Source organism: Tenrec ecaudatus, chromosome 14, assembly GCF_050624435.1.
Source record: "Tenrec ecaudatus isolate mTenEca1 chromosome 14, mTenEca1.hap1, whole genome shotgun sequence".
In the NCBI taxonomy this organism is placed as follows: Eukaryota; Metazoa; Chordata; class Mammalia; order Afrosoricida; family Tenrecidae; genus Tenrec; species Tenrec ecaudatus.
In genome coordinates this window covers 39,337,971-39,363,412 of record NC_134543.1, presented here as the reverse complement: position 1 = coordinate 39,363,412, position 25,442 = coordinate 39,337,971, and the positions used below count along the sequence as shown (strand labels likewise).

The window sequence follows — 25,442 nt, the reverse complement described above, 5'->3', positions numbered from 1 at the left end:
TCTGTAAACAGATCTCTGTCTATAGGTATGACTTCTCTTCTCTAGCTATGGAATTATTACATGGTTCTGAATTTTATCTTTGGCTACAATTGCCCTATTGGGGGATAAATGAATTTTATTTTGACGAGTTCTAAGCTTAATGACAGGAAAGTGAGAAATGAAACTAAGCAAGTCTAATAAAGAAAGTTCACTTGTTTACTATATGCAGCAAATTAAGATTTAACTAATATTAGACTTTGCTGCAATTGTTGGTATTTTAGTTGTTGTTGCAATTGAAGAATAGTTTAGTTCCATCTATTTGAACCTTTGCTTGTGATCTTTGGAGTGGTCACCAGCTGCTTAATGGCTGTGATGACCTTTGCTTGGCTAATATGCATGTCAGTTTTAGAATTTATCTTAGAAATGACAATTTGCCTGTCACCTGCAGAGTTAAGTGGTGTAATGGCAGCTGAACAGTGAGAAAGAGGGAATTAGAGGGGGGATGATTGGAGTTGAACACTATTAAGTGCTAATTTACTCATATGCAGAATATGTTTCTATTTGAGATAATGAAAACATTTGTTCAAAATGTGTAGTTGAATACATTTTGTTTGTTTTTATTCAAAGACACAATCTTTTAATCTCTGTATGTGAATCATTGCACAATGATGTAAAATGGAAAAGTGATGTTGGTGCTTAGAGTACTTTCAGGTTGAGAGCGAATTAATCTCTCTCATTTACTAGCGCCCTACTGTAATGGTTGATTTAGTATACAGAATTCAAAGCGTTTGCTTTTTACTTGTTATGAGACACGCAGGTTATTTGTCAGATTCTTGGCAAGTGGACACCAATGTGGTTCCTTTAAATGCCACGAATTTCAACATATGCTTATTTACATATGCTAAATATTTCAAATACATTTCTTACTCTTTCCACAGCATGTAGAGCCTACACAGTGTGGGAAAATAAAGCTTCCTACTCATACCTTCGGGAGAATCTCTTTGAAAGCTTCACCACGGGACTACCAGAGACAGATTGGAAGCATCATGTATTGAAGCCCCAGGAAGCTACCACCTTTGCACCAGTTAGAAACACAGTTATGATGTCGTCAATTCTTTGAGCTCCAGGAAGCCAGGAGAGTGAGTGGAAAATCTGAAAATGCGGCCATGGACTGGTTCTTGGCGTTGGATTATGCTCATCTTATTTGCGTGGGGAACACTGCTGTTTTACATAGGTGGTCACTTGGTACGAGATAATGACCACCCTGATCACTCGAGCCGAGAACTGTCCAAGATTCTGGCAAAGCTTGAACGCTTAAAACAGCAGAATGAAGACTTGAGGCGAATGGCTGAATCTCTTCGGTAGGTTCTATAAAACGGGACAAGTATTGAAATATTGTTCCTACATTTTAGGCATGAGGCTTAGTTAGTTATTAAAAGCTGCTATAATTTTATAAATTGCTAGAGCTCTGTAATAATTTCTTTATACTTTTATATCGGTGCTTAAAAAATTTAATATGCAGAATTTTTCCATAGAGGTACAACATTTTCCATGTGAATTTTAATATATGAAACATGCCATTTAATTCATGTACTTCTGTTTCATTTGCAGTTATCATCATTTTGACAATTTTGATACATTCAATAAGTGTTTTATTTAAATTAGTCTGTATAGCAAAGACAATATAGTATTTGAGAGATGAAGGTAGCTTAACTAAATTTATTAAAATGATGAAACAAAAATGATATTTAAGCAAAACAACTGGGTCTGGAATCTGTAGAATTGTTATTTTTGCTAATTCTAGGTCAATATTAAAGAAATGCGACATGCTGTTAAAGTCCTCAACTGTGGAAAAAGAGAAGTCTTATTTTCAGGAAGCCATTGAACATAGTATTATGTAGATCTCTATTTTATTTCCCCCCAAAGCTATTGGTTTTTAAAGGTTCTTTAGTTTTCTAACCAAATTGAATCTGTGTCAAGCACATTTAGCTTTTAGTAGATTGTTTTGTAAAAAGTAAAATGTAGACTAGAGATTAGTTCTTCTGTTTCATATTTTATTATATGTTCTATGTAGGCTTCAATTGTGCAATTGACTAGGGCCCAAACTCTACCCTACATTTACTATCTACCATGCCACCTAGGACAGTGCCCCTGTGGGAAAGAAGCAGACAGCCACATCCTTTGTCCTCTGAGTCAGCTGGAGGGCTTACACTGCTGGCCTTGTGGTTAACGTGAGCACTGTAACCACTGAGCACTTCTAGCACACCACCGGGGCATCTTCATATAGTAGGAGAGCATTCTGGCAATATTTGGTTTTGAATGAGTGGGGTGAATAAATTGGCTGCTCACTATTTGAAAAATTGTTTCTCTTAAGATTTTGAGCAAATAGTTATTTTTTAATTCCTCTACTTATGATATGAAGGGGAAATCATTTTTTGTTCTTTCTGTCTTTCAGAAAGTAGCCCTGGTGGTGTGGTGGCTTACGAATTGGGCTGCGACCCACCTATCATTCAAAACCACCAGCCATTGCACAGGAGAAAGATGAGGCTTTCTATTCCCATATGATGTACAGCCCTGGAAACCCACAGGGCAGTTCTAGTCTGTCTTACGGTGTGGTTGTGAATCGAAATCCACTCACTGGCAGTGAATTTGTTTGTTTGTGAGTTTTATCTCTCAAGATAAAGATTACAGCGAGTAACAAAAATTATAGAGGGAATAACTGATTATGGGAACTAGGGTAGAGAAAAATGTGAAAGCTGATTTAATTAATCAATAGTGAAAAGTGGAAACCATCCAGTTGTTCAGAGAGAGCTTGCAGAGGAACTCTAGTGTGGAAGCTGAGGGTCATTTTATGAATAAAGAAGAGGGCTGGCAGTGTCATATTCCCCTGAGGCTTCAGAGTGGGTGCCTACATTTCTTTCATTTTTCTTAGCTCTCTACTTCACTGCCCTTTACTACTTCTTTAGAATTCAACTTTCCCTCCTTTGTTTAGTTATATAAAATTTTTCTTCATCATCATCATAATTTTGGACTTTTATACTCGTTAAAAAGTTACAACAAAAATAAACGAAATACCATTCAGCAAAGTATAAAGTGGTGGGGTCAGGAAAGTGGGACAGGTAACATCCTGAATTTACATATAATTTTATTTTCTGTTGCGGGAAATCGGGGAAAATCATAGGAGAGGTGATATTTCAATGGAGTCTTGGTTCAGTCATTTTTTATGAAACCAAATCTTGGTAATTTAAGTCTTAGGAATAGTAGTGATTTTGGCAGTGGTGGTTCCGTGATAGGATTCTCATCATCCATGCTGGAGATGCAGGTAAGATCCCTGGCCAATGCAGCACGTACTCAAGCGTCACCTGTCCATCCGCGGAGGCTTGTATGCTGCTGTGATGTTGAACAGATTTCAGATGAAGACAGTCAAGGATGCAGGATTGGGTGATCTGCTTCTGAAAATCTACCAGTGGATTTTCAACAATACTGCCCACAACTGGTAATGGGGTTGGTACAGACCAGACACTCTTTTGTTCTCTTGTGCCAAGGCTTGCTATGAGTTGGGGTTCCACGGCAGCTCACAGCAGCAGCAGCAGCTGTCATATATTGAGAGTTTATAGTACGCCAGGGCATGTACCAATGAGCATATGGCTTGTCTCATTAAGTTCCTCAACTTAAGAGTCAGTATTACCATTTTCATAACCATTTTGTAGATGAGGAATCTGAAGAGATACTAAGTAACTTAATTTACCCAAGGCCACACTTTTTATGCTTTTAGTTCTAGACACGAGACTCCAAACCTAGAGGTCTTTGAACTATATTTCCTCATGGAGTAGAAGTGAGAGGAAATCAAGACTCAGCCTAACATAGATGGGTTCAAACTACCAACCTTTGGGTGACCAGCTGAGTGCAATCTGTTGGCACCACCCAGGGTCCTTGAGAAATGAATTTTAAATCATTTCCTTAAATTTATAACACAATTAGCAAAGCTATCAAATTGCTGAAAGTTGGTTGACTATTTTAAAAATCATTTTATTAGGGGATCTTGCAACTCTTATCACAATCCATACACACATCAATTGTGTAAAGCACATTTGTACATTCATTGCCCTCATCATTCTCAAAACATTTGTTCTCCATGTAAGCCTCTGGCATAAGATCCTCATTTTCCCCCTCCCTCCCCCCTCCTCCCTCCCTCATGAACCCTTGACAATATAGAAATTATTGTTTTGTCATAACTTACACTGTCCAATGTCTCCCTTCACCCAGGGAGACGGCTATATGTAGATCTGTAATTGGTTCCCCCTTTCCACTCCACCCTCCGTCCCCCCTCCCAATTTATTTTTCAGATTTATTCCTAAGTATTTTATATGTGTTAAATAAATATTTTGGGAATTGTTTTAATAACAGTATTCTCTTTGAAATTAAAAAATACACGTCCAAATACCTTCCTTAATTGCTTTAGCATAACTTTATTTTTAATTCATAGTAGAATTTCTCTGTAGGATTTCCTAGGCTGTAATCTTCATGAGGAACAGAACATCTGAGCATCCTAGTGCTTATCTATGGCACCAAGGGAGTACTTGGACAACTGCTAGTCTCCTCTCTGCCCCTGTGGAGTTTTCTGTCCTGCATAGTTCATGTACATAGAACCATGTAACATATGGTCTTTGGCTAGTTTGGTCACTATGAGTCAGAATTGACTTGATGGTAGTGGGTTTGTTGTCCTTTCATTTAGCATTTAGCATTATATTTTCTAGGTTCACTCATGTTGTAGTATGTATCAGTACCTCATTTCTTTTATAGGCAAATAATATTTCATTACATATATATGTACATAATTTTTATTTTTCCATTCTTAATTGATCAACCCTTGGGTTGTTTTGAGCTTTTGATTATGAATAAAAATGCTATCAATTGCTGCATCTTTTGGTAACTCTATGTTTAAACATTTGAAAAACTTCCAGAATACTTTCCAAAGTAGATCTATTTAACTTTATCACCAGCAGTAAGTGAACATTTTGATTGCTTCACACCCTTGCCAATATTTATTATTTGACATTTTTATTCTTGTCATCATAACCCACTGCCATTGAGTCAGTTATGGCTCAGTGACTTTATAGACAGATTAGAAGTGCCTTAGGAGTTTCCAAGATGGTACGTTCTATAGAAGCAGACAGCTTCATCTTTCTTCCAGGGAGTGGCTGATGGATGTGAGACAGAGGGATCTTGTGCTACTTAGCCTAACCCACTGCCACCAGAGCTTCTCAAAGTATCTAGTGGTGGTGAACTGGTGTCTCCATGTGATTTTGATTAGAATTTTCTTTATGACGAATGGTGCCTTACTTTTCACGTGCATTTTCTTGTGACCCAATGTGTTTTACCATTTGTTTATCTTTTTTTTTTTTTTAGTGAGCTACCTATTCAAATCCGTTTCTCAGTTTTTAAAATTGGATTATTTGGTGGTGGTTTTTGAGGAGCATTCTATCAGAGGTTTTAATCATATGGACACATAACTTTTCCCATTTTTAAATTGGGTTACTGTTTAATCTTTGTAAGCGTTCTTTATGTTGTCTGGATTATAAATGATAGATGATTTGCACATATTTTCTTTTATTCTTTGAATTGTCTTTTTACTTTCTTAGTAGTGTTTTTTAAGTTTTATAGTTTTAGCTCTTATATTTGAGCCTTTGATCCACTTTAAGTTAATTTTTTTTCCATGTGGAAATCAAGTTTTTCTAGCACAATCATGTTGAGGAGACTTACTCTCCTATTGCACGATCTGAAACCTTTGTTGAAAATAAATTGATCACAAATCCATGGCTTTATTTCTGGACACTTGGTTTGATTTTAATGATCTTTATATTTATTATTATGCATGCTGGTATCATGCTTTTTTATTGTTGTTGCTTTGTAGTAAGTCTTGAAATTGGGAGGCTTGAATCTTCCTGTTTTGTTCTTCCTTTTAAAAATTGTTTTGATAATTCTGAACCCCTTGCTGTTCCATGTAATTTTAGATTCTGCTTGTGAACTTGTCAATTTTTCCAAAGAAGTTTGCTCAGATCCTGGTATGGAGTGTTTTCAATATATTGACTAATTGTGGGAATGTTACCATCTGAACAATATTAAATCTCCTGGATTTTATGAATATGGATTTCTTTTCCCTATTTATTTAGATTTTTCTTAATTTCTCTAACAATACTTAGAAAATTAAGATTCTAAATTTTTATACGTCTTTTGTTAGCTTTATTCCTAAGTATTTTATTGTTTTTATTGCTATTGTAAGTGGCATTATTTTGTAAATTTTAGTTGATTTCTCATTGCAAGTACATACAAATACAATTGCAAACTGATTTTTGTTTATTGATTTTCTATCCTCTGACCTTGCTGAATTTCAAGATTTGATACTAAGATATAAATGAAGTTTTTAATTCTTCCCACTCTAAAGCTAATTCAAATAGTTGAAATAAATGTGGAACACTTTGCTTCTTTTTTTTTAAATAAACATTTTGCTCTCTAATGTCTTCATTCTCTGCACAACAAAGACGAGGGCCTTAATATCTGAATGTGGAGTTGGGAAGAGCTAACAACTTCTATACGCTTTCTGGTTAATCATTAAAAACTGAGTTATAAAAAAATAAAATGAAATGCCATCTTTTAACTATTCAAACTGACAACGATCAAAAATAATTCTAATACCAGTGCCATTATAGATACACAGATTGCTGGAAAGAGCTTATATTAAACATTTTTTTCTGAGAGTAAAAAACAAAAACTGAGTTATAGTATATACTGAATGCATTTAATTTGATTCAGCATTATTCTTTCTTTTTTGACTAATTTTGTTCATCAATCTAAATAGTAAATACTTTCAGTGTGGCTTATTCTACTTAGTGCCTTTAAGGCATTTTATTGGGTCTTCTACTGGCTATGAGTGGTTGTATGTGTTTCTGTATTTTATCACAGTAATAACTCTTAACAGTGACCTCACTTACAAAGGACTCAGAATATTTCCTGTGTTTGTTTTATACATCTATAAAATTTTTCTGTGTAAACTCATTATAAGACATTACTGTGTGTAGATAGCCACCTTGTTCAGGAGATAATTCAGTTGAGGCATATTCTCAAAACTGTGTAGCAAACTTCACAGTCTCTGTAAAAGGATAATATGGCTTTATTAATTTTTCACCTTGACAATCATGTTATAACTTGAACTTTGTGGAGGCCAGTCAATTTGTTATTTTTCATATCCGATCATTTGTTAAAAAGTTAATCAGGTAATATTTAAGACAGTTTTTAGTTTAAGGAGTATCATGTGTTACTTTGTTAAAATTAAGTCTTGTCTTAGTAACTTGTTTTTAACATTGAAACTGTACAACAGAACACCATGCCAGTTGAATGAGTTTCCCAAGTGCAGTTCACGGCGCTGCTTACATTCTTCAAGTTGTGGACCTTCATCACCTTCCTTTTCTGAACTGTCTCTCTATCATTAACATAAATGCCTTGTCCCCTAAATTTTGTATCTAGCCTTTTGAGTTGCTTTTATCAATTTGATCCAGTACAGGTAATTTTAAAAAAGTCTTTGTAGCAAACGAAAGGCGTGCCAATATGTGTATATATTTAGTTATTTGTTTATCCTGTTGGAAATATACACAGCAAAACCTACACCAAGTTAATAATTTCTACATGTACAATTCAGTGACATTGGTTAAATTAAAGTAATTTTTTAGTTTATACCCTATGGTCCATTTATAATACTAAGGAACCAGTAAAGTAATATTTCTGTAGCTCTCAGTATTAGCCATAAAACAATTATTAATTAATACAATCAGTGTCTTCATACCATCTCAAATTCTTGTATAGTTTGTATTAATATCTATTGTGCTTATTTTTAAAGAAGACATTTCAAGTTAGATCACTATGTTTTTGCTTTCTTGCCAAGTCGAGTTTTAATGATCCCAGACAGATTATCAGTATTTTAGACTAATTAGCTAAACAGGTTGTCCCAATAAGTACTTCTGTTGTGCTCCATGATTCTAGATAGCAGGAACAACATCTGCGAAATGTAAAGCCTTGATTTATAATTTCAGTAGCATAACCCTAACACAAGCTCTAATCCTAGCCCTTAATGTAACTCTGACCCCTAACTTCGAATCCTTAACACAGGCATTATCACTAAACAAGGAACAACTGTGTGGATACGACAAAAAGGTTCCCAAACCACCAGCTGCTCCATGGGAGAAAGAGGCTTTCTACCCTGTGAAGGTTGGCAGTCATAGAACCTCTCAGGGCAGTTTTGCTCTGTCCTACGGGGCTGCTGTGAGAATCAACTCAATGAGAGGGAAGTTTCTTTTTGGGGGGTACAATTAGCAGTAATAAATTATTCAGTACAAGATGTTTGGATGTTAACATGCTTTAAGGCCTATTTACTTTAGAGAAAGACGAATTATGATAACCATAATGCATGAAAAATCTTTGGGAAGGAGGTAGAATGCATTCCATATTGGGTTGTCAAAATGGAGGCAAATAGGTATTCTAGATTAGGAGAGCAACAATATAGGGAAAATAAATACTAAGTGTTCCCAAACTCCTGCCCTTCTCTGATGACTGGTCTGCAGTTACAAGGTCCAAGATGGCCTCACTCACACATTGGTCCATTAGCTGAGTCTGTCACCTGGTTTTCTTTCATGTGGCTTCTTCAGTAGCGGCATAGGTTTCTTGCTTGGAAGTGGGAGTCTCACCAAAAGGGTGAGACTAGAAACGTATCACTTTGGGTGCATTCTTTTGGCCAGTGTAAAGTCACAAGACCAATTTAGAATCAGGAACTGGAGAAATAGACTGTACTTGTTGGTGGGCAGAAGTATAAAGAATTTAAAACCATTAATTAATCTACCACTTTCATCTGTTGATTGGATTGAATTAAATCAAAGTATGATGATTCTAAAATGGAAGAGGTCAAGAATTTAGGCATGATTTATAGATAATAGGAAACCAAAGTTAATTTTTAGCAGAGGAGTAACACAAATAAAATGGTTTGGGAAATTTAGATTGTATGTGTTTGGAGCAAAGGCCCGATGAATTAAGTAAGAGATTAATTGGAAAACTCAATATTAATCTAGAAGTGAGATGATTTTAGAACTCAAAACTAATGATTGGAATTCTTGGCTTAGGTATTTAGATATATCTGCTTATTTTTCCCATATGCTTTCTTTCATTTGGTTCTTCCCAGACTTCCTTTTCTTACTTACCCATACTATTATGTTAGAGACACAAACAGTAGATTTTCTTGAGAAAATTTAGAAGTCTTCACTTTGTCAACCTTTCATGTTTATTTTATCTTAGTCGTTAGTCATGTGAGTTTGCTATTGGCCAACATAATTTTTGCTGCTTTAGATATGAACCAGTCGCTTTGTCTCTCAGAGTTGAAATTTAGCAGAAAATACTCATAAAAAGATGGAAGTTTGTGCAGATGATGCCTTGATCAATGATGGTCAAACAGGATGGACATCCGGGTCGTCCATAGCCTATAAAATCTAATGTAAATCACAATTCTCCCCATCACTGAAATCGTTGTCGTTCTTGGGCCACATATTTTTTGAGGGCACCCTTAAAAAAAACCTAAAAGTATTCTGGATTTTAGATGCTAGTTCTAAGTTATGTATTTATAAACCACAGAGAATGTGTAGTTGACTTGTGATTACCTATTTTTCTGGATCAGTAGGACCTGCCCATATGGATTACCATCAAATCCTGAACTGTGTTATGGAGATATTTGGTATCATGGAGATATTTATCCCAGGCCACAACGATAGAACATTAACTCCATCTTACTACTTCTGTTTGATAACCTTATATTAGAAAGTGGGGAGGATTATATCCCAGTTAGTTGAATGGAAGATTTTTTTCTAGACTCTGTTCCTTGACCCAAGGAGCCCTGGTGGTGTAGTGGTTACTAGTTTGACTGCTAACCACAAAGTATGCACCAGCCACTCTCGTGAAAGACAAAGCTTTCTACTCCTGTAAAGAATTAGATTCAGACCCACAGGGTCTGCTCTACCCTGCCCTATAAGGTTTCTATGGGTTGGAATTGACTCCATAACAGCGAGTTTGGATTTTAGCTCTCCCTGACCTGCTGTAGAAACAACATGGCACCACATCTGATGTCTGCTGGCTCCCAAGCCTGATTGTCACAAGGCAGTGTCCAGGCATACCTCCTCCACTCTCCATTTTTAACCTGTGCTGACACCAACTGTTGCTCCCAAGGCACTGTTTCCTCACACTCGACTTTTCTACTGGGTTTGATCATTCATTGCAGTGGCCCTACAGAACTTACAGATGGTGTTCACAAGCGGGGCCTCTATTAGGGAAGTTAGCAGGTTACAATTCAGGTGAGAAATACTCAGGATACAGTGGCTCGGTCAGGACAGTTTCTTCTCTGCTGTGCCTGCAGGAAGGCATCTCATTGGACTTCAGCATCTTGGTCTGCCAGGCCCCCTTCTCTCCTCAGACAATGCTGCAAAGCTCTTTTATGGCTGCCAATAAAGGCCCCAAAGAGTCTACCACTCCCCTGAAAGCCTCCCTCTGAAGGCAGTCAGTTCCAGGTCTTGTGTGTCAGCCAAGCCCTGTGCCCACAGTTAAATGCTTCGAGGCACCCTACTCCACAAGCCAGCCTCCTGCTCCAAGCACTCAGCTTGAATTGCTCTGTGGGTCGGGAAGTCCACGGCTGTGTCTTGTGCTCTGGCTCCTGGGTCTGCTGTTGCTGCCGCTCTATCGCTCCTCTGCCCCCAAAGCGGTCCCCTGTGCATTTGCACCAGGATCTTGCAGACCAAGGAAGCACTCCTCACCTGGCGCTTCTCTCATGCTGACAGGAAGACCCCTCTCCCTGCTTTTAAGATGGCTCATTTACATCCAGGAGGATGGCCATTGCAGTTACCCCTCTTACACAACCGAGTCCTGTCAGTGTCATCTCATACTCGCTCTTACCCAGACCCATCAGGAAGGGGCCATTTGGTGGGCGTTAGAGACGATTGGTTTGAGAGATATATTAAATATTTCACTGAACTCTACCTACTCTCAACATAAAGGGCATCTATCTATCTATCTATCTATCTATCTATCTATCTATCTATCTATCTATCTATCTATCTATGTAGGAGCTTCAAAACGTTTATGCAAAAATGAAATTTAGAGAATGGAATTTTTCCATGAACTTTTGGAAGTCCCCTCATCTATGTTTGTATATATATTTGTATGTGTATATCTGTATGTATGTGTGTGTATACACACACACACGCATATATATATATATCTATACACACACACACACACACACACATATATATATATATATATATATATATATATATATATATATATATATATATATATACTGGTACATTTGTAAAACTGGAATTGTGCTGGGAGCGTGGAGCTATTTTAGCATGCATTTTCCCCCTTGGTGAGCATTGAGCAACTCGCTCTGAGTTAGTGCATCCGGTGGCATCATCACCTGGGAAGGTTCTTTTGTCACAGTGAACTTTTTCGTCAAAGCAGTTTTGCTCGAACCACTTTTTCGTAAAAGCAGTTTTTGTGATGGCCGACATAAGAGAACAGCATGCGATTGTGAAGTTTTGTTTCCTGCTCAGGAAAAATACTGCAGAAACGGTTGTAAAGCTGATTGCAAGGACGGCACTCTGGGAAAACGCAAGTGTACGAGTGTTTCGGAAAGGTGAAATGTTGATCGATGGCAAACCTGTTTTTGTCCAGCAACTTCCTGCGTGGACGAAAATGTCAATTCATAATGCATCTGGAGTTCATTTCACTAGGTCAGACTAGCTAATCAAGCTCTCTATTTAGAGGTTCTGAAAAGATCGCATAATAATGTGCCCCAAAAAGGCCTGCTTTGTGGCAGACAGGGGACTGGTTTTGCCACCACAACAATGCACCTGCTCACACAACCATCTCGGTGCACCAGTTTTTGGCAAACCACAGCATGCCTCTCTTACCCCATGCACCTGACTCACCTGACCTCGCTCCATGTGTCTGTGAAGGAAGACGGACATGGAAGACAGCGATTTCACAAAGTAGAGGTGAAGAAAAACGAGGGAGCTGCTGTCAGATGAGTTTGAAAACTGTTTTCAAGAATGGAATCATAGATTTGACAAATGTATTAAGTGTAATGGAGAGTACTTTGAAGGTGATAAGGTTGTTTTGTAAAAAATATTAAATAAATAGCTTTGGGGAGGGCTTTTTTGGGGGGTGGGTACCCCCTTGTATGTATGTGTATATATATTTTCCTAGAGTTAGAGCACCTACCATCTAGCTATGGCTTTCAGTGCCATGTAGCTCTTATTTTAGTCAACTCGCATCCATGCTACCAAGGATAGCTCTCTTTTTCCTCTTGAGAAAATACCCCTCCCCTTAATGGGCCTTACAGTTACTAACCTTCCCAGCCTGAGGAGTGCATTTGTGAACCAAGCTTTGTCAGTCAAGTGTTCTCTCCCTGAAAGCTGGTATTGTTATTTTTTTATATGTTACTGAATTCAGTTTGCTGTTTCGCTATAGATTTTTTTGTAATTAACAAGAAACATTATTTTATAATTATTCTTAAAATCTTTCAGATTTAGATATTATATTATGCAGACCTCTTTCTTTCTCTGGAAGAGTTCGTATAAAATTGGTTATTTTTTCCCTTGGTAAAACTTATTTTTTTTAAAAAAATACTTGAGACAGTTCCACCAGAGAAATTATTTGGATCTGGAGTCGTGCATATGGGAAGATTTTATTTTCTAATTGTAAATCTATATAATAAAATATCAGACTAACAATAATCTTCACACATAGTAAATTGACAATCATCTTTATCCTTTTTCACACTATACCATCATCCTTAACAGAAACTTAGATCCATATGGGAAGGTTTTTACATTCATCATTTGATTTGTATAAAAGAAATTAGATTATTCAGAGTTTTTAATTTTTCTTGTTTGTCAATTTTGATAGGTGTGTTTTTGAAGTAATATCTATTTTATAAAAAATGTCAAGTACATTAGTGTAAAGTTGCTTATAGTGCTCTCAATTTATTATCAATGCCTATAATATCTTTTTCACTCCATATATCTGTATCTGTTTATTCATCTTTATATCCAAGAGGCTTCAAAAATTTTTGGAAAACTGTTATTATCTGTTAGCTCCATTTAGGCATGAACTTTTTGAAGTCCTTTGTATACATAAACAAACAAGCATATTCTGGGCAAAATGTTAAAGGGTTCTTAGGCAACCAGTAAGTGTTATATTAGTTGGATTGCTTGAGATATCTGTAGTAATTTTTCAGAGCACTATTATATACAACTGCAACCTGTCTTTATATACATTAAAAGGTATAACATGATGGAAGCGTAATGTATGAAAATGTGAGTTTATACAAGAAGTAGAATGTAAAATAGGTTTTGAAAAATGGCAAAATCTTAATGAATTTGGACTGAAATAGAAAAACTCACTTTTCCCACAATCTTCAAAGTATTGTGTAAAAACTAGTCTCATCAGTGTATACACAAAGTGAGTGGCTTGTATTTATATTCATAAGAGAGCTGCAATTTATTATAATAATCTTAGTACTTTTCTCCAGGTTTCAGGCAGCACTTTGTTGATTGGGAGTGGGTTACGGTGGTAAATGATTGTAAGCAAATTCAGTAGCTTCTGCATTCATTGCTAGCACTTAAATTGCCCTAACAACACCAGTCACAGGCCAAATTCTGTGCCAAATGAAGATTTTTACTAACTTGTGCAGTCTGATATTGGTCAAACATGTAATCAAGATGCAGTGATTATTACTGGCGCCTTATTCGATATAATGTATATATGCACACACATATACATGCATATATATATCAATTCATTTAATCCTTATAAATCTAAAAATTAAGTAATTTGCTACATTTACAACTTTGAGTGTTGGGTCTGAAGTTTCAGGTACTATGAACCCAAAATCTACTCTACCTTAGCTAAGGTGTTTCTAAAAGTAACTGCGATGTCACAAAAATATGTACCACTGTCCTTTCTCTTGTGTCCATCAGAACCAAGCCTGAAGAGAATATAAATTCTTCACACCTCAATATTTTTTTGCTAATACCCTGTGCTTGTTGCATGTGTACGTGTAGTAGATTGTATCATAAAGCAATATGCATAGCGTCTTTCTATCAGATCCCCTTTAAGTCCCTATTTACCCTAGGTCAGACTTCCGAACAAAGAAAAGTAATAGGGATAAGGTGTCTGTATTCCATAATGGTAAAGGAGTAAATTCTCCCAGGAGACAAAACATTCCTTAGTCAACATCAAAATATGATGTGAGGCAAAACCAATAGAACTGCAAGAAAATATATACAAATTCATTATGATGAATAGAGACTTCAGTACTCCTCATTTTAGGAATTGATTAATCAGACCGCAGGAAAACAATTAACAATACAGTAGACCAGAACGGTAGTGTCTGCGTTCAACAGCACTGCAGGTTGTGCACATATCTGACCTCTCTGGCTTCCCCATTCGCGCAAGGCTGGCATCAGGCATGCCTCCCTCCTCCATCCTTCTTTACCTCTTCTGACACCAATGGTTCCTTCCTCCCATGGCACTCTTGTATGCTGGGTTAGATAATTCATTGCAATGGCCACGCAGAACTCAAAGAAAATAACTCACAGTTAGGGGTTCATTTGGGAAGTTAATACAGAACCACAAGCCAGGACAGCGAGCAGTATGAATACAGTCATTGGTCTACACCAACACTTCCTCAGTCAGAAGCCACGTCTCTCGTCACTTGGTCCTCACTCTCAGCTACCTGATTCCTTGGCTCCTGTCTCTATGGGCCAGAGAGCCAGACCGCCTGTTGCTTTGTCTCACAGTTCCATAGTCTTGGGCCAGATGAGGAGAATGGAGGCCATAGTCTCAGCATTGCTCTCTGGGTTTCCTTTCCACAATCTCTTTTGCACTGGTCCCTGTGGCCTCTGCCACTTCAGTCAGAGGGTTTGTATGTGGTCTTCCAAATAGTCCTGTGGCTTTTTCTCTCTGTGCCACAGATGGCTCTTCTCCATTGAGGAATGGCATTGTTGGAGGTGTGGTTTGCCTTTTAGCCCACGATACATACCCACAAAGAAAGTGAAAGATGATGTCTTAAGTCACATCCTTTAGTAAAATCGAAAAATGCCCCCAGGGGACAAAGGGTGTGGCTTGGCTCATACCCTGTACTAACTCAGTGTCATTGAGGTGATTCTGACTGCTGGACCTCGAAGGACAGGGTAGAACTATGACTCTGGATTTCTTAGACCACAACTATTAACAAGAGTAGAAAGCCTTGTTTTTCTTCTGAGGACCACTGGTGGTTTCAGACTGCTGACCTGGCAACTTGCAGCCCAAGGGGTAGCCCCTTTACCTCCAGGGCTCTTCCCGCTCTTTAGGTAGAGTCTAAAGGTGCCCCCCCCCCCTCAGGAAAGGAGAGTGACTTGGTTCACACCCTCTGCTAAAGTGAGGTCTTAATCCCACTCTAATTCTGTCCACTAGTATAGTAGAGAACACCCTCCACCATGGAGTTATAGCCACAGGTATAGAGTACAAAATTAGACTGTATTATATAAGTCTATCTAGAAGGGTCATATTAACTGACTACATCTCAGTATCAATCGACTTCATCTAAACATAGTCAAGTAGGATTTTTTATATAGTTTCTAAATGAAGCGATGTAGACCATTACAATTGCAAACAGGAAATTGTGAAGATTAGTGAGAGGTAATTGGGAGTGGAGTAAGTGAAAGAGTTTGATAATGATTTTTTAATTAAAATATTTATCTTAGAATTGTTTGCTTTAGATTTTTTGGAACTAATTGAAAGCAAAATGTATCTGATTGAATCTAGCTTATTGAGCAATAGTTATCTATTCCTTTATAACAAAGTACCACAAATATAGTGGCTAAAGCAGCACAGATTCATTATCTTACAGAGTCTTTGGATCAGGAGTCCAGGCACGGCTTAGCTATTTCTTATGCAGAAGCCAGTGTTTACAGTCTCATCTCAAGCCTGAGTTGGGCAAGTATACAATTCTAAGATTACATGATTGTTAGTAGACTTTGGTTCCTTGTGGGTTTTTGGACTGAGGCACCTGAGTGGGTTTCTAACTCACTACCAATAGTTGCTCCCTTTAGCTTCCTTCCTACTGAGCATTTTACAAGTAAATGGCGTCATCAGAGCCAGCAAGGGAAAAGTTAGCTAGCAGGATGAAGTTGCAGTCTTGTAACGTAAACACAGAAGTGACAAACCATCATTTTTGCTGTATTTTATTAGTTAGAAGGGAATCACCAGTCTTTCTCACTTGAGGAGGAATTTGCACATCGACATGATTATTAAGAGGCCAAGATTATTGGCGGTCAACATAAGCCAACTCATAATTACAGAGATCATGTCTTTTTACATGAGTATGGTGGCTTAGAAATAATAATGCAATTTAAGGACCAAGCCAGTTTATTTAAAGTTTAAGTGAATTGTCCTTGAATACATGGCTACTAGTAAACTCTTACTGTTGAGTCAATTCTGACTCATGGCGACTGCTTGTGTCAGAAGAGATCTGTGCTCCGTAAGATGAGATTTTAGAAGTAGAATGGCAGCCTTTTCTTTGGGGGAACTTCTGGGTGGATGCAAACCTCCAACACTTTGCTTAGCAAACAAATACATAACAACTTGAACCACCCACAGACCAAAATGATTGCAACAATGGACTAAAAGAAGGACAATTGTGAGGAGGGTGCAAGACTGGACAGTGTTTGGTTCGTTGTCCAGAGCGTCTCAGAACTGACTTGATAGCACCGAACAGCTGGGACGCACATCCCATGACTAAACCAAACCTATTGCTGCATAGAGTTGATTCTGGCTGTGATGTGCCAAGGAAGTGCTGAAACCAATTTTGGAACGCAGTCTGTCTTCCTCTCAGAACTAAAATGTAGTATAACTATCTTTTACTAAGCATGGAAAGCTTTAACTAGTACTTTTGATCTGTTTAAATCTTCTACAGTTGAGGTGGGACGGTATTTTTATATCAGGAAGAACGATAACCTGGTTTGTCACCACTATTTTAATATGGAAATTCTAATCTTATTCATTATGGCTCCATCTCTTTTCTTGGCTCCTAGTACAACGTAAATAGGAAGTGAATAATGATCAGGTACACTTTAGACATATCATTCTCTAAGGAGATATAATAAACATGTAGTTCCAGATATATTATATGTATACATGAATAAATGTGCATACATTAAAACTTCTCTCTCTCTCTCTCCCTTGAAGCCCTGTTCATTTTTCAAGCCCTTGTCAAGAAAACTTCCAAAATAATTTCCTGTTTCCTTATTGTATTGAAAAACTCCTTTCTCTTGATCTCCAACTGTATTTATTGATGGTTGTTGTGGACTTTTGAATGAATTCAGACTCATAGCTTCCTGTAGGAGAGAGTAGAATGGCCCAATGGTATTTGCAAGACTGTAATGTTTACAACTCGATATAAGGAAAACAAAAATTCTCACAACTGGCCTGGGAGGCAACACCATACATGGAAGACGGATTGAAGTTGTCAAGGAATTCATTATACTCATGTCCACAATCAGAGGTCATGGATGCGGCAGTCAAGAAATCAGACAGTGTAATGCATAGGCCCAATCTATACTGCAAAACACCTCTTTTAATATGCTAAAAACAAAGATTTCAGTTTGCAGAACAAGGTACACGTGACCCAAACCATGGTAGGTAGTTTCAATAGCTTCATATGCATCTGAAGGTCGACAATGAATTCGAAGACCAAAGAAGAATTAATTACACCTTTGAATTGTGGTGTTGGTGAAGAACGTTGAATGTACCATGGACTATCAAAAGAATGAACAAACTTTGGAAGACATGTGCCTCTACTCTTTTGAAGTAAGATGGCGAGGCTCCATCTCATGCCCTTTGGACATGTTATCAGGAAGAATGGGAAAGGTTTGGGAAGTAGAATAATTTTGAGTAGGAACGGACTCACTGACACCCAGCAGCAGCAGGAGCAGACCTTTACAGAAACAGACTGCCATACACATCTTCTTCCAGGCAACTTTCGTTTAGCAGCTGAGCACTTGACCACTGGGCCGTCGAGCTCTGTATTTATTAGTACTTCTCATCTGTTCTGCTAGACATTACCTTAAATACATTTATGAGCTTGTTTCGTCTTGACCTCTTTTTTGTGTACTTAAAAGAAGACGGTATTCATTTATTTCTGTCACCCCAGCAATAGTAAAGATTTGCTCCTTCTCTAGGGTGACTTTTCAGTAATATGTTTTCAGAAATACCTTATATACTCGTGTATAAGCCACGTTTTTCAACACATTTTAAATGCAGTTTTTGTAGTAAAATTAGGTGCCTCGGCTGATAATTGGGGAGGCTTATCCTTGAGTATATATGGTACACTTATTTAGGGTTCTAATTACAAAATAGCTAAGAGATTTGTTGTAAGAACCAGTATTTTCCCCCCTTCTTCAGTGATATCTGGGGGTGGGTTTTCTTTTTCTTTTGTTGCATCCACATATCATCAGTGGGATAATCTGGAAACGGATATATTTGGGAAGTGTCTTGATATTTTCCATGGATGACGTTTTAGTGTTTAGGGAGAAAAAATGTTTTTGTAGGTTTACATCAAAATGTAAACTTTGGCAAGAATTGGTGGTAATTATAGTAAGACAACTGATTAAAGACATTTCTCTATTGAACCCCTTCTTTTCCTCAGCAAATATCCAACTGTTAGGGAAGAAGTCAGCTAAGAGATGTTTCTTTGACCTTAAATACTAAACATATTGATGATCAAAAAGTGTAGCACTAAGGTCTCCTTTCCAATTGATGATTGTTTATTGTAACATTAATGATAAACAGGATAGTTTATATTTTATATTTCAAGTAAAAGAAAATGATTTCTAGTTTCATGTTTATGTTCTTGCTCAGAGTATTTTTTTGGAATGAAGAAAGAATTGAGAAAAGTGGGTAACAATTAGACTTTTGGGTTTTTTGTTTGTTTTTTTAATAAATCATTTTATTGGGGACTTGTACAACTCTCATCACAATCCATACGTATATCCATTGTGTCAGGCCCATTTGTGCATTTGTTGCCATCATCATTCTCAAAACATTTTCTTTCTACTTGAGCCTTTGGTATCAGCTCCTCATTTTTCCCCTACCCTCCCTCCCCAACCTTCCTTCCCTCCGGAACCCTTGATAATTTTTTTAACCCTTCATAATTTATAAATTATTATTATCTTTCTGTGTCTTATACTGTCCGATGTCTCCCTTTGCCCACTTTTGTGTTGTCCAACCCCCCAGAGAGGGAGTTATATATAGAGCCTTATGATCAATTCCCCCTTTCTCCCCCATCTGCCCCTTCCCCTCCTGGTATCTCTATTCTCATCATTGGTCCGGAGGGGTTTATCTGCCCTGGACTCCATGTGTTTTCAGCTCTGATCTGTACCAGTGTACACGTAGTCTCACCAGATTCGTAAGGTAGAATTGGGATCATGATAGTGAAGGCGGGGCAGGGGGGGGGTGGAGGAAGTATTAAAGAACTAGAGGAAAGTTGTATGTTTCATCAGTGCTCTACTGCGCCCTGACTGGCTCATCTCCTCCCTGCGACCCTTCTGTAAGGGACGTCCAGTTGCCTACAGATGGACTTTGGGTCTCCACTCCGCACTCCCTCTCATTCACAATGATATAATTTTTTGTTTAGACTCCAGTTTTTATGGAAAACCCAAAGCAGAGTTTTTCAAAGTATGGTCCTCAGATAGCATCAACTTTACCTGGGAAATTATCAGTGACCCCAGTTTTCATGGTTGAATCAGAAACCCTAGGGTGGGCTGCAGCAGTCTGACTTTTAACAACCTTTCTGTGTAGTTCCGAAATACACTGAAGTTTGAGGCCTACTCCTTAAGGTGTAGTGTTTTGACATTTTAAGTTCTGACAGAAAATGCATAATAGAAAATAAGCAGTCATTACCAATGAGTCATCTTTGGACATTTTTCATGACTCTTAGTCTCAGACACTTGGGGTTCACCACTGAAATAAATATTTACATCTTGTTTGCTGTTTGGTGTGGAATTTCATTATGATGAAGGGAAATTCAGTTAAAAATTATCACCGGGCGCTTTCTTTATTCATTTTAGGAGGAGTGCTGCTCTTTGCAAGACTTATATGAACTCGTTATTGCAGTCAGCTTTTGTTCACTGTAGCAGCCCTGAAATGGGGCTGTAAACAGAAGTAACAGAATACAAAACAACAGGGGTCAACTTAAATTTATAGTTTTAGTTTATACATTCCAGTTAATTTAATTTATATGTTCCAGTTGAAATAAGATATGTGAGTTAGTATGTTTTATTATTCATAGATGTGAATCATTTTACTTACTGTTCCACTTACTTTTCCTTCTTCAAATGATGGCAAGCAACACAGAACCAAACCCGCCACACTTGACTTGGTTCTGACCCATGACCATCCTGTAGGACAGACTAGAACTACCCACAGGCTTTTCAAGACTGAATTCTACAGAAGCGGAAGACCACGTCTTTCTCATACATTTGCTTAGCAGCTGAGCTCTTTGGCCGCTGTACAATCAGGACTCTTTGAACCATGCCATTCTTGTTAAGTTAGCAAGGGAATATGAGTCTGCATTCGACTAAGAACTTTGTTTATTAATATTCCTATTCCAATCATTAGTAATAATCAGTGCATCTTGATGGCATGTTTGATTAATATCAGATTGTTCAAATTGGTAAAAATTACTACTTTCTTCATTTGGCATTAATGTTTGGTTAATAATTTGAATAATATTGTATTAACTGGTTTTCCTTGTGGATGTGTAGATATTTTTCTATCACTGAGAGCAATGCACTTGAAAATAGATCTTTAAATATTCTTTTTAACAATGAGTTGTGACTCCATTCTTCAATTGTCATTCCTGACAATCATAGTAGACTATGATTGTCCAATTAAATGGTCATTCCCTGCCTATTTCAGCTCACGAATACATAACATGCTGATCTTTTATATTCTATTTCATTTTTGCTGATTTCCAATTTTGCTAGAGTCATATTTCACATTCCGTTTATTAGTGGATGTGCCTAGGTATTGCCTCTCATTTTGATTTGTCTTGCTTGGACCTATAGTCAGTGCTCATGGAAGAGGCAGTCAAGAGAGCAAATGACAGTTGCATTGGGTAAATCAGCTGCATAAGGCCGCTCTGTTGTGTTGTGAAGTAAAGCTAGGATATTACTATCAGGACTAAGAAGCTCCTGACCCAAGCCATGTCATTTTCTATTTCCTTAAATGTATGCCAAAGTTGAACATTGAATAGGGAAGATAGAAGAAACATTGATGCATTTAACTTATGGTGCTGGTGAAGAAGACTGAAAGTGTCCTGGATTGCCAAACTAACAAACCAAAGTACAGCCAGAATGTTCCGCAGAGGCAAACATGGCAAGAGCTCATCTTATGTATTTTGGACATGTTGTCAGGAGAGAATAATCCTGGAGAAGGACATCATGCTTGGTAAAGTAGAGGGGCAGCGAAAAAGAGGACGGCCCTTGACAATCTGAGTTGACATGAGAACATAAGAACACTTGTGAGGACGGGGCAGGACGGGGCATTGTTTTGTTCTGATGGACACAGGGCCGTTTTATTGGAACCAACTTGACTGCACCTAACAACAACATTGTACATGAGTTAATAGGCGTCAGAACCGGCTTGATCATCCTTAACAACAGTGGGATTTCTCTGAGAGTGCCTCTCACATCTCACGCTCATCTGTCCTAAGCATTTTTAGTAAGTTATGCTCATTGCTTTTTTTGGTAAAGTAGATGCCTTAAGAAGACCCTTAATGCAATGGATTGACACAATAGCCTCAACCATTTGCTCAAACCTCAGCGGTCTAGGACATGGCACAGAGTCAGGCGGTGTTTCGTTCTATTGGACCTGAAAACACCCTGAGTTGGAGCTGACCTCCTAGCAAGTCATTGTTTAAGACTCAGGAAAAGCGTGTCTTCCTCTGAGAACCCTTGCCTCACCCACTCTTTTTGTATATGGTACCTTTAGACATGTTCTTTTCGCACCAGTGGCTTATTTCTGTCATTGTACCTGGCACAATTTTTAGTTTCTTGAAGGTGTGCATCGTATTTCATACATCTTTGTTTTATAAATTGCCATACTATTAATTTTCTAAAGAATCAATAATAAGCCTTTAATAATATTTAGTTTCTTGAGGGTGTGGATCATATATCATTCATCTTTGTTTTATATATTTCCTAAAGAATCAATAATAAGCCTTTAATAATATTTTCATTCAAAGAATGAATGAAAAACCTGATTGATTTGAGGAACATTTGAATCTGACTAAAAAAATTTTTTATTCCCAGATGATTACTGTCATCTTAGAAATTCTTCTTCAATGCTTTATGTATCTTTGATTCTACATATTACTTAGCCTATTAGCTTGGGTATAGTAAATATTGCATGAGTGAATTGGAACTTAGGACTATATTTTCTACAAATCATATACTGGGAATATTTATTTATAGATTAGTTACTTTATGATTAAAGTTTAATATCCTTGGAATACCATCTTGCCTTTAAAGTCATCGATCTTTCTATCCTTTTAAGTCAAAGTACTCCTTTTGGGTTCCATAATATTTTTTTAAATTGTTGTTATGCCTTCAATTTAGCTAAAGAAATCTTATATCACTTACTCAACTTTTGCATCCTGTGCCATTGTGAAAAGCATTAGAGATAATAGTTTATATAGGTCAGGTCACTATGATAGTTATCATTGTGATAAAGTTCAAAAAGTACATACTGCTAATTCTTAACAAGAAAGCCTCTGATGAGTGTGTGATAGCATTTAGGACTATACACTTATTTGGAAAAGAGAGGGAAAGAAATGAGAATCCTGAATCAACTTATATTTTCACTAGCATGTATAATAACTCATTTTTAAATGATTCATCAGAGTTTTTAGAGATTCTTTTACTTTTTCAATCCTTATTTACATATTGAATATTCTCACTGGTTTTGTAGAGTAAGCAGATATTCAAGGAGACAGTGTTTCACTTTTATGTTTTTTAAGATAGTTGAATTAGGTTGAACTAGGCAACTTTGAACCTTTGTGTACCTCTTAATAAAAACCTTGTAACTCTTCATTTGAATAATGAAAATAAATCGTTATCTACTACTATTGCTTTTTGCACATTAGCATCATTACAATGGAACAGAAATAGAAGGTTTTACGTCAGCGTGGTATCAGTTAAAGAGGAGACAGAGGAGGTCAAGAGACTAAGGGTAGACTTCTGTGTGATGGCCAAGTCTGGTTCCCTCCCTCTGGCTACATGAGAGGGAGGAGAATCCAGCTCCACATCTGCACAAGGATAATTCCCATGAGGCAAAGGTCATGCGTGCTTCCTCTCTTGTTCATCCTGTTCAAACACCACTCATCCCAAGGTACTACTTCTCTGCTGGCTTAGGTATCTGTGGCAGTAGCCACACAAACTTACAAACGTCACTTAACTGTTGATTTTATTAGGGAAATTGGCATGTTACATATCAGGACCAAAAGAAAACCCATTAAGGATATATGTAGTCCCTTTCCACAATGTCTCTTCTCAGCCATGCCATTAGGCATGCCTCTCTCTGGTCCTCATCCTCTCAGCTAGGTCACTAAATGACCTCTGGCCTGCTCTAGAAAGTGTTACAAAGTTCCTTTAGCACTAATGAATAGCTCCAAAGGATAACCCTGCAAGTCAGCCTCCTGCTAGAGCACTCAGCTTTCCTTGTGTGGGCTGAGGAGCTTGCTGCTGTATCTCATGGTCTCTGCTGGCACTGTGCCACTTCTTCATGACCTCTTTTGCGTAGCTTCTTAGCTGGGATCCTAGCTAAACATGGTCCCCCTTTGTGCTGGTTGTGGCATTCTGTGTCCCTGTTTCTGATACGGCTACTTTACACCCAGTGGAATGGCAAAGCTGACCAATCCCCACAAGCTACAGTCTTCTATCCCTTATTTCCTTGTACTCACCCAGCATTCCGTGTGATTTGAAGACTATGTATGGAGGTGTTTTTTTGTTTGTTTGTTTGAGGTGTTTTTATGTATAGGAATTTATTTACTTGATTTCAAGTGAAAATTATAGCTTATTTTGCCTTTGGTTCTTTTCTTATATATTCTCAGAATTTAACTATTTTGTATAAAACTTATCATTTTTTCATTCATCAAAGCTTTCTAGTCAGACACATTTGAATTCAGCTCTATTACTAGTTATTATTAATTATTAGCTAGTTATTATTCTGTGAGCTACTTAATCTCTCTGTGCTTCTAGTTTCATCATTTTTAAACCATGGACGTTAGTTAGTAACTGTGATTGAAGGATTTTGGTTTCAGGTTACAGAATTCCACCTAATCACATCTAGTATTCTTTATATGGGTCTATAAAGGAGAGACAGGTTCCCGGAGAAGGACATCTTGCATAGTAGGGAGGCAGTGAAAAGAGGAAGGCCCTCAACGAGACAGATTGGCTCATGCACAGGAGCAATTGTGCGGATGGCGCAGGACCGGCTGTGTTTTGTTCTGTTGTGCCTCGGGTTGCCAGGGCTGGAACCAAGTGGATGACTGCTAGCAACAGCAGCTATGGATGCATTGAGATGGTAAGGACAGAAAGCGAGTGCAGACCCTTGAGGATCTAGAAATAAGAATTGCAAAAATGGTAGAAACTGAGACATGACTTTAATGCACCTGTCTTGCTCTTGTTTTTTCTCTTTCTCTCCTCTCCATTTCCTTCATCTCTCATTTTAATTGTTTGTAGATTTGCCTTCTTCTTTCTTTATTTCTCTACAGGGGAGTGTTCATTGCTTTGGTGTACTTAAGGCCAAGCAGGAGAGCCCTTAGTTCCTGAATCTCCCCATCTCCTCCTAGTTGTTAAAAAAATGGTTTTATTGGCATATAATTTACGAATCATATTGTTTAATTGTTCAATAGCAATGAAAGAGTTGTGCAGTCATCACCACCATCAATTTCAGAACATCTTTTCTCGTACTCATTGTTAGTTCCCCCGCTTCTCCCAAACTTCTACTGTCATGCCCCTAGGTAATTATTAATCCAGCTACAGTTTCTATATCTGTACATGCTATCCTGGATTTCATATGCAGAACATCATAGAAAACATAGAAAACAAAACCCAATAAAATGACAATACAAAAACAGAAAAACCTCAATTGAAAAGAAAGGAAATACTAAAAATGGAAACAGCTTTAAAAAGGGTGAAAAGGGAGAGCCAGTGATAAACTATTACATTCTAGCCTAACTACGTCTGCCATACTTGACTTTCCTTTCTGTCTGCTCTCAAAGCTCTTCGTTTCCCTGGATTACATTCACAGGAGATTCTCCGGAGTCT

The 25,442-nt window shown here is 37.6% G+C and overlaps 1 protein-coding gene across 7 annotated transcripts in view; it reads left to right on the top strand.

The window, feature by feature from the left end:
• FUT8 (fucosyltransferase 8) overlaps positions 1–25,442 on the top strand; it is a 286,681-nt gene that overhangs the window by 117,008 nt on the left and 144,231 nt on the right. For all 7 annotated transcript variants that reach the window (XM_075532154.1, XM_075532149.1, XM_075532155.1 and 4 more), the window contains one exon: positions 918–1,340. In XM_075532154.1, the coding sequence (XP_075388269.1) occupies positions 1,138–1,340 (203 nt within the window). In that variant the 5' untranslated portion in view covers positions 918–1,137. The remainder of the gene's footprint in view (positions 1–917; positions 1,341–25,442) is intronic.